The 10,834-nt window shown below is 37.2% G+C and overlaps 1 protein-coding gene across 1 annotated transcript; it reads right to left on the reverse strand.

The window, feature by feature from the left end:
• Positions 1–348: 348 nt before the first annotated feature.
• LOC125661946 (E3 ubiquitin-protein ligase TRIM71-like) lies at positions 349–2,937 on the reverse strand. The gene is made up of 2 exons (XM_048894113.2): positions 2,831–2,937; positions 349–2,698 (listed from the first exon to the last, which is right to left on the reverse strand). Exon 2 carries the CDS (start codon positions 2,666–2,668, stop codon positions 1,004–1,006), a length of 1,665 nt encoding a protein of 554 aa, XP_048750070.2. The 5' UTR covers positions 2,669–2,698; positions 2,831–2,937; the 3' UTR covers positions 349–1,003.
• Between the last annotated feature and the right edge of the window lie 7,897 nt (positions 2,938–10,834).

Genomic DNA, 10,834 nt, shown 5'->3' on the forward strand with positions numbered 1-10,834 from the left:
ACAGGGGCCTCGGGTCCAATTTCTGGTCCTGTCATATCATGGGAACCAAGGGCCCTGGATTCGATTCCCGGTTCAGCCATATTTTCTTTTCCTTCCCATTACATTGACATCTATGTAAACATGTAAATATATGACAAACTATCCTTGACAATTCAGTTTGATATGATTACACTTTGTTTATTTTGTAGGACGGTGGAGATTTAGATAAGTGGTGTGACGTTATTGATGGTAAACAGAAGACTGTGACCTTGAATCTGAAGATCTGTGATGAAGACTGGACGTTTGGGGTCACTCTCTGTTACAGTACTATAAATCTAAGTAAGTACTCAGTAATAATGTAAGACTGAACTCTGTATCATGTTTATCTAATATATACATTGTAAAATAAAACATATATTGAAATATATAATTAACAAACAGAATAATGTTCAGTTAGTAGTTTATCACACTGAAACAAGTCCATACATACATACATACATACATACAAGTACTCAGTACAAGTACATACAAGTACTCAGTAGTGGATGTACTATAATTCAAGGCTACACACAAATATTGACAAAGTGACAATTCTAACTACTTCACGATTATAACTGATTTACATTCTCTAGATTGTGTTCAGCAATTCACTGGTTTTGAAAAGATTGTATAGAGATGGATAACTAGTAACAGAGTATAATTAGTAATTAATTAATCTGCTAAAATTAATGATGCTCCACTAGATATAATAATACAGATACTGTAAGATATAATTACTAAACAGCAGTGGAGACTAATGTTCTATCAGTTAAACTCACAAGTACATGTTACATATCACAAACACAGGGCTGTAATTAACACAGGGATGTAATTAACACAGGACTGTAATCAACACAGGACTGTAATTCACAAGCAGATGTAATTAACACTGAGTAGAGCTGTGTAATTAACACTGTAGAGCTGTGTAATTAACACTGTAGAGCTGTGTAATTAACGCTGTAGAGCTGAGTAATTAACACTGTGTTTATAGATATTGGATTTTCTTCACTTTAGCAGTGTCATGCTCAGCCACAAAGAGGTTGTCTCTGATGTCCACACATAAACCGAATGGAAACTCTAAATCACAGTGAATGTAACGGAGGAACTGTCCGTCCTGATCTAGGATGTGGATACGGTTATAGACATGGTCTGCTGTCAGGATGTGACTCTGGCTGTCTGTAGTGATGCCGACTGGATCAAATGATTGCTTGGTATTAGAGGGATGACCAGTGTATCTAAATCGGAGTTTTCCTGACTGATTGACCACCACTACTGCTCTAGCTTTACAGTCAGCCATACAGATATCCAGGTTCTTGTTCTCACTGATGTATTTAGGAGTGCGAGGATCAGATGAATAGAGAGGACGACCCTGACCATCAAACTGAATGCTTTGTTTCTCTGTGGAGCCGGAGTAACGCACGACTTTGTATTGTTCTCCATCATCACTGACCATGGTAACCAGGAGATCATCAGAGGCGGTACAGCAGACAAAGAGAGGGTACCACCCCTGTAGTGTGATCACGGTCTGTATCTTTTTGTTCTTTATCAGGTTTAAAGTTCTTTTATTAGTGTCAGTATAAACAAGATCTCCGTCCCGTGTCACTGCTATGTCCCATGATTCGTTCCCTGACTTGGTTTGTATTGATGTCAGTAGTTTACTCTGGAGGCTGAGCAGCTTCATGGTTTCGTTCTCCCCGCATGTCCAGACTTGATCTTCACTCAGACAGCTAACACTGAATAGATTGTTATACCCAGTGTCTATGGTGGCGGTGACGCGCGGCTCATCAAGCAGTGGTTTGACTGGAGGAGACGATACAGCTTCTGCTGACTTCATTGTGTCGCCATGTTCTGTGTTAATGGATAATGGCGACAGAGAACCAAACATTTCATTGAGCTGATCTTTGTTTATTTTCTGAGCAGACAAACTGGGTACTGTAACTCGGACTTTAGGCGGTAGTGTTCTAAATTCGGAATTCCTAGATTTGTAAGTAGCGGTTAAGGAGACGTCATTTGATTTTAGGATTGATTTCAAGTCGGACATGATCTGTTTGAGTTCCGCCATTTTCTGTGTGATTTCTTCTGTATTTTCATTTACCGCATCCAGATGTTTAGTTTTCATCTCCGCAATGGCGGATTTCCGCTGGTTGACAATGGCGGTGATTTCTCTGTGTAAGATTTCTCCTTGTTGGTCAGCAGCTGTTGTCAGTTTTCCGTAATTCGTTTTTAATTCGGCTTTCTCAGTTTGGACATCGGACGCCATTTCTTCATATCGGGGATATATTCTCGTCTCTAGTTCTTCTAAATCTTTTTGTAAACTTTCTGTTTTAGCGCTGAGTTTTTCCAGAAATTCTGATAATTTGTGACCTTCGTGTTTACCTGAGGTGACGCAGGTAATACAGACAGGAATGTCACATTTTTCACAGTATGCTTGGCAGTGTTTATCGGCGTGGTCTGGACATTTCGGGTAGTTAGGGGTATCCTTTCTCTGTAAAAACGGCACGACATTGTGTCTTTTAGAGGTATCTGAGAGATGTTCCCCAACACAGGCCTTGCATAAGTTTATATTACAAAGTTCACAATGACTCTGTAGGGGGACAGTTTCACAGAGGTCACACAGTAGGACTTCCTGAGCACTGCGCCGGGGATGCATTTCTGACGCCGGGATCACACGAGAACTTTACTGTTAATTAAATAAAATGGAAATCTTATTTATAGATTTTGACAGGTTAAAACAAATAACGAAGTAAAATTACAGTATGATATAAAAGACAGCGGTCATTAATTCAAATAGTCTATAATAATTCTGTCTCACCTTAAAATCCAACATGGCCTCCCTGTTCTTTCGACCTTCCGTCTATTCCTGAGAATTAAATACCTGTGCGGCGTGTCAACCTGTATATGCTATCTACGTGTTATCGATTGTGTAAATAGTTTTAAAGTTTGTTTGACCTAGTTCGTGATGGGAAATATTGCTAACATTTACGTCAGACGTAAAGATTTCCTTTCATTAAAAATTTGAATCTGCAAACAATGTATAAACATAACTACTCTGATTATACCCTTTTTTATATTGAATTCGGCTTTTTGTACAAATATAAGCATATGTGTATTTAAAAACGACTGGACGCAAAAGTAGGGGGGTGGGGCATTCCATGCAGTGGAGCCAAATACATATTTATGGTTTGTGTTTTGATATACCTGACATTTTTTTTCTGTTGTAGATTGAGTTGAGTGGAATAATGAACCTGAAGATGTCTATGTACGCATATATAAATAAACCCTGTTGCACTCGCGCATGCGAGCTTATCCTATATTAGGTGTTGGAATTTTCTTTTCTTAATATTTTAGATTTTGTTGAATTAGTGCAGGGACGGATCAAGAAGTCTTTGAAGGGGGGGGGGGGGGTACATTGTTCCGTTAATTTTGGTTTTCAAAGGAAGGGGTCTACCCTCAAAATGCGTTATTTAGCAAATTGTTTTGACGGAAGGAGGGAGAGTTCCACCCCCGGGACCCCCTCTGGATCCGGCACTGTAGTGAATTACAACATAGATTATAAAAAGGACTTCCTTCCAGTGATTTATTTAGTAATGGCCGGTGTGTTTGTTGCATTATGGCGGTTTATACAACAATCCTCTGATATCAAGACGTACAAAAATTGTTAAAAACAGAACCCCTGTGTCACAGTAGATGTGGCACACTAAAGAACCCTCATTGCTCATTGGCTGTAAGCGCCGAGCATAGGCCGAAATCTGAGGCCTTTCACCGGTCTTTCTGAAGTCTCCATATGAGTGAAAAATTATCTCGAGAGACGTTAAACAAGATACAATAAATCAGATAATGCAGATTCATGTTCATTTAAATCATTGACCCAGGGGGTAGGGTTTAGTCACAATAAAGGGACAGAGGATGAACAGTAAATCATTGTCCCCGGGGGTAGGGTTGAGTCACAATAAAGGGACAAAGGATGAACCGCAAATCATTGTCCCCGGGGGTAGGGTTGAGTTATAAAGGGACAGAGGATGAACAGTAAATTATTGTCCCCGGGGATAGGGTTGAGTCACAATGAAGAGACAGAGGATGAACAGTAAATCATTGTCCCCGGGGGTAGGGTTGAGTCACAATAAAGGGACAGAGGATGAACAGTAAATCATTGTCCCCGGGGGTAGGGTTGAGTCACAATGAAGGGACAGAGGATGAACAATAAATCATTGTCCCCGGGGGTAGGGTTGCGTCACAATAAAGGGACAGAGGATGAACAGTAAATCATTGTCCCCGGGGATAGGGTTGAGTCACAATGAAGGGACAGAGGATGAACAGTAAATCATTGTCCCCGGGAGTAGGGTTGCGTCACAATAAAGGGACAGAGGATGAACAGTAAATCATTCCCCCCGGGGGTAGGGTTTAGTCACAATAAAGGGACAATGAACAGTAAATCATTGTCCCCGGGGGTAGAGTTGAGTCACAATAAAGGGACAATGAACAGTAAATCATTGTCCCCGGGGGTAGGGTTGAGTTACAATAAAGGGACAATGAACAGTAAATCATTGTCCCCGGGGGTAGGGTTGAGTCACAATAAAGGGACAGAGGATGAATAGTAACCTTCACAACAGAATACTTTGGATGATTGTGCTCATAAAGTTTGTTGCGTAAAGCGTCGCAGTTCATGCCCTCATTCAAAAATGAATTCTATTTCTTAATTGACATTTTCATGAGTTCATGTTCTCGTGTATTTCCAAACTTAAATGACATCTGCAACTTCCCAACATCGACAACTCAAATTGAACCTGTCAATTTCAATTATGTCGGAGTTTATCGATATCTTAATAATCATAATCACCATGCGAGATGGCGACAGGCAAGTGCGCTTGCATTATTTTGCACCTAGTATACAAATATATGAAATACATATTGCACAAGTGATGGTTAATGTTGCAAGAGTTTAAATAATAGAAGGTAAATATTCAATAAAGTTTGCATGATCAGCGCCTATCACAGCGATTTTAAAATTCGACCATGATTAGGGTAAAGCAAATTTACGACTACGGTAAACAAAACTTGATCAATTTTAATGACTAGGGTAACGCATACAGAAATAACTTAGTAGATGAGTAAAATGTTGAATTAATTGTTTGTTTCAAGATCTGTCCTAATGTCTTACTTTTGTGTTGATCTTTGGAACAATCGGGTATCGAACCCGGGACCCTTACAAGTTAGGTGCTATCCAGGCCGATGTGAACTATTTGGTAATATTACTGCAATTTAGAATTTAAACCTATATCGGAAATCATACAAACTCTTCATACTGAGGAGATGAAAAAATGAATTTAACGAAAATGTCAGAAACGTCGCAAATGTCCTTAAACATCACATGAATCAAATGATCCCTGTGCCGGTGTAAAGGCAAATTTTGACCTCCATAGAATAATGATCGGGAGTCATTTTTCGACATCGAAAAGTGACCCCCTAGTCGTAGAAAAATTGGATAATTTTGTAGAAAGAAGACCCAGGGGTAATTATTTTGCGTCATACCTGAAAAATAATGACCCCCCCCTCCCTTTCTTAGCAGATTGATTGATTTTAAAGGAGTTGATACGGGTTTTCAGGTCATTATTTACCCAGAGTTATCGTTCCTGCTGCTCCTCTTATCATTTATTCCATGTGTAAAACAATTTTCACGGTTAATAAAATAAAAGTAAGAACTAGTTCATTAAATTTGAGGAAAACCCACTGTAGGTTCCATGACCAATTACAATTGAAAAAACCCCGCATATTTCGGGGACGGATCCAGGGAATTTTCAAAAAGGGGTTCTACCATAAATGTTAGTTCTCAAAAGGGGAGTTCCATTCTCAAAATGTGTTCTATTTACATGTATAGATCTTGTGTAATCAAACACACACATAAAAAAGAGCTGCGTCTAAATACAATACTTCTTGTGTCATAGAGAGGCGTGAAATTTTCTTTAAACTGACGAATTGACATACATTTTTCGCAACTGAAGTCAATAGCTTATTTCATTTACACATCATTATCGTTTTTCAAGAATAAGTGTTGATAGAGGTATTAGTGAGTATGCGAACGATAACTTTGGGTAGACTATAGCATTTCACTGGATAATTTATGCCTATCAGGGGTGTAGGACAAGGGGACGGGGGCACGTGCCCCCTCACTTTTGGAAGATTGGGGGGGGGGGGGGCACAAGTGGGTTTGTGCCCCTCACTTTTTTAACACAACATTAACATAGATTGATCAGATGAGAATATACCACGGTTAAAAAAATACTCAATTTTAATATGCAGGTTCTCAGCACTCAAAGCATTATTTCTTGCATGTACATAACTTATTCTCTCCGTACTACTTTTTTTTTTTTTTTACCGAGTTGCGTTTTAAACCGTCATAAAATTGTTAGTTACAAGAAAAATGTTCTCACGGTGAAAATAGTTATATCTCATATATATTAGAAGGGGAACCCAACATTGCAATGTTCAAAAGTGCAGTATGTCGTACACAGTACAGGGGAGTAGGGGAAGATACAGCCGGGGCACATGTCCCCACACTTTTCAAAGGGGTAAGAAGTATGGTTGTGCCCCCCCCTCTCCCCCCCCCCCCCCCCCCCCCCAAGTAAGGCTTTTTACAATCTGACTAGAATAAGATCCCCGATCCGCTCCTTTGTTTTCATATTGTCTCTACAACATAAATACAAAGGAGCAGATGGAGGATCTCATTTTTATCAGATTGGAATTGTTAGTTAGTACTCACAAATAAAACAATTTTGAGTCATTACAGTCGGAAGACCCTCCAGAGGCCATGACTCTTGAATTCTTCAAAATTTTCTTTAATGTGCCAACACCTGTCGCTACACGGGACCTCCGAATTTAGGGTCACATCCAAAAGATCCGTGATTTTGGCGAAGGAGCAATCACTAACTATATGTTTACGTCATAGGTTTGATGTGGCCTTGACACGAGCGGGGCTTGAATTCACAACCTCCCGGTTACGAAGTGAATGCTTTCAAATATCGCTGAGCTACCGCTGGAGTTCAGTTACCAATCTGCAAGAGACGCGTATTTGTTTGTGATCTCTATTGTCCTCCTGGAAAACGCATTTAATGTTGGTGACATTCACAGAGAATTTACCTGTACACGTAATACTGTACATCAAGGAAAACGTCAATTTCACGACGGATTATTAAATGAATACATGTACATTAAATTCTTCATATGACAAAAATAACGGACATGAAATAGAAAATATGATATAAAGTCTAAAAAATTACTAACATTTTATGATTACACGCAACTTGAATTCTTATTCCATGGATTATCTAAATGTTTTTAAATATGTATCAGAAGTCAGTCAGAGGCAAACTAGAAATTCTTATTCAAATATATTGCATATACCCAGGGCAAAAACAGAATATTATAGAAAATCTTTCAGCATTTCAGGGAGCACAGTGTGGAATGCCTTGAGTTAAAATATAAGAAACTCAACGAGTGTTGCGTGTTTTAAGAGAAATTATCTTAGAGATTATCACCATACTTTTTAAGCTTCATTTTGTATTCTATTTATCTTACATTCATAATTATTTCTTAAGTTTATATGTATTCTACTTCTTTTAACCTGTGTTTATTTTACTAATATCTGTCTGTATGTATGTTATATGCAAGACCATATTGAAAACTAGTGTTATCGCTAAATATGTAATCCTGGATAAATAAAGGCTTTATTATTATTATTATTATTCATTTGATGCAAGGTGAAGATAGATATAAGAAAGAAGTTTATTTATATAATTGTTGTGACCTCTACGTGTGTCTATCAAACTTTGTTTGCATAAACTTCCTTTAATTAAAAGCTTTCACAGTTCTATATCAATTATAAAACGAAGTATAGAATAAAAATATGGCATATTTGAATGCAAATGAATAACTTTTCCCTAATCGCGAAAAAACTTTATGCTAATCATGTATTAACATTCCAAAAACTTTACCCTAATCTGTAGCAAATCTTCGAGGCGGGCTTTCTTGTTAAATACATATACGCCCAATTTAAATAAAATATCCAGATAGCCATTTAAAGCTACCTATTTAATTGGTACAAATAAATTTAGAACTCAAGACATAAAACATCAATATTTTAAAGAGAAAAGTGGAAGCATACTTGCCTGTCGCCATCTTGGACTAGGGTAACGTACTTTACCCGTGTCCGTTTCTACACAGTGATAATGATATACCTTAGACAAAATAATGAAATTAATTAAACTTCAGTTTATAAGGGGTGTTGTTAAAACGCGGAACGGAACGGAAAACGGAACATAATTTTAGAATTAGAATGATTAATGTAGATAAGATTACATCAATCAAAGTACTGAAAGTACTGATGGGAGTTGAGTTTTTGTAGGTTTGCGGCAGATGCTTTTAAGATTAAGAATTATCTTTTTAAAAAAATCTAAAAAATGAAAAGTATCCTCAAAAGTTATAAGCTTATCCATATATGTATGTTGTGTCTCTGTAACAATCAAAGCGCAATTATCCATGTCTACATACATGTATATACACTTGTAAGTTAACACCTTGTCTGGACTGTAATTCATTATAATTTCAATATAGCATATACATTCACTCTTAGAATTGCCCATTTTGTCAAAATATGTCTGACACTACATTAACATTCTAACACATTTTTTTTTAATTATTTTTTGTTGTTGAAAAAATCCATACACAACTTAATAATTCTTGGGTTTTTGCTAATTCTCACTGAATTTTTTTTCTACAACACCCCTTCAAAAAAAGGGGGGGGGGGAGGAGGATTGACATGGGTGATGACTTATACAACTAAACAATTTCTCATATGCATTGCTTAAAGTGAAAGAACTTGTACTTACCTCGGATATTTACTTATTTTTTTAATCTTTAAAATTGATCCCGTGGGGATCCGGGTTAGAATTGGTCATCATTACCCCTTTCTTGTCGTAAAAGACGATTAAATGGGGTGATCCTTCGGATGAGACCACAAAAACCGAGACCTCGTGTCATAGCGGATGTAGTACGATAAAGATCCCTCGCTGCTTAAATGCCATTAGCGCCGAACATAGACCTAAATTTTGCAGACCTTCACCGGAAATGGTGGTGTCTCCATATGAGTGAAATATTCTTGAGAGGGATGTTAAACAATATTCAATCAATCAATTTTTAAAATTTTCTATGATCTTACTTAAAATTTGAAAGTCATTTCCCAGAGCACTATGCAAATCATTTAGGAAAATCCCCACGAACGTAACTACGTAAGCATCAACAATTAATGTAAAAATATCTACAATTTTTTCAATCTACAAAAATAGTCATATGGTCTTCATTTTGCACATCATGTGAAAAGGCGAAGATAACAAACAGCGATCAATTTCATAACTCCTATAAGGAATACAAAATTAAGAGCTGGGTAAACACGTAGCTCTGTAGATATCAAAGGTTGGATCAGGCTCCAAGGAGCATCCCCTGTCGACCGGTTACACCCGCCGAGATCCTTATATCTTGATAAAATAAACGTACCGGTGCTTGTGTACAGTATACAGTACTTCATGTCCCCCTTTCTCGTATTTTAATGGTATCGCCGGTGTATTTCTGATAAAATATCACGTTTAGAGTGTTTTCATTTAAATGGAATACACAAATCTCACATAGAAATCTTTTTTCCAAAAAATGTAACACCACCGATTATAATAGATTGACAAGGCGGGCAATACAGCCGGCGATATTTTGATAAAAAAAAATGTACTTCGCTGAAAACCCTTATTGAAAAAGCAACACTAATGCACCCCCCCCCCCTCCCTTCAAACTGAAAAGAACGGTTATTCTAAATCTGTTGATGATTCTTGGATTAAATGCATCGCTATTTGGTGTGCAGTGATTTCTCCAGGCCTTTCAATTTCATCGTTTTAAAATCACATCCTACAACGAGCGGAAGGTGAGGTGCTGAGATATTTCTGCCCCAGCCTACAATTTTTAGGACGAAAAAAAAAACCCAAAGGCGAGGTATTCTCTTACCTTTATCGTGAATTTAATTGTTGGTGGTATTTGCAATTGGAATACCTCATTTATGGTCAAATAGTTTACTGCGACAATATATTTTCATCTATTTAATTCGTAGAAATAATTCAATTTGTATTAAAAGATGTGACTTTATAGTACAACTAAACTTTAAGTATATGATGCATACAGATATAAGGCTTTATCATCTTATCATTCAACGTGATGAACAGCACATCAAGAAATTCATATTTTTTTCCCTTTCTCTTTTAAATTGAGCATTTTTGACTAAAACTTAATAGGTACATCTATAAATAATGAAGATTACATGAATCAACAGAGAAGTGCATTTAGAATGTGAGTGTGATTAATTCTACACAATGAGTGCTGTAAAAGTCTAATTGAACATTAATTAATCGGGTATTAATGAAAGCTATTTTACCATTATGAATCTAAATGACAATAAAATCATTTAATCTAACTATCTAGTAAAGGAAAACTAAAGTGGTAGTATACTGGTATTCGCTACATGTACAGATTGTTACCCACGAGGTACATATGATATATCTGTCAATCACCTGACGTCTGCTGCTTAAGATTGATTGATTGCGGTTTTACGTCGTTTATACAATATTTCAGCCATTTTATGGCGGTTAAAAATTGAAATATTTTTGTTTGTGAGTGTCTGATTCCTGAGCCTACTCTTTTTCGAAAATCAAGGAAACGATCTTTTGCACGCCAAGGAGGTTGCGATCCTTGTTACAGGGCACCTTTTAACGTCCCACTGTATGGA

Source organism: Ostrea edulis, chromosome 8 (genome assembly GCF_947568905.1).
Source record: "Ostrea edulis chromosome 8, xbOstEdul1.1, whole genome shotgun sequence".
Taxonomy (NCBI): Eukaryota; Metazoa; Mollusca; class Bivalvia; order Ostreida; family Ostreidae; genus Ostrea; species Ostrea edulis.

Excerpts from the sequence above, each read along its gene's own strand:
- LOC125661946 (XM_048894113.2), bottom strand. The coding sequence starts at position 2,668 with ATGCATCCCCGGCGCAGTGCTCAGGAAGTCCTACTGTGTGACCTCTGT.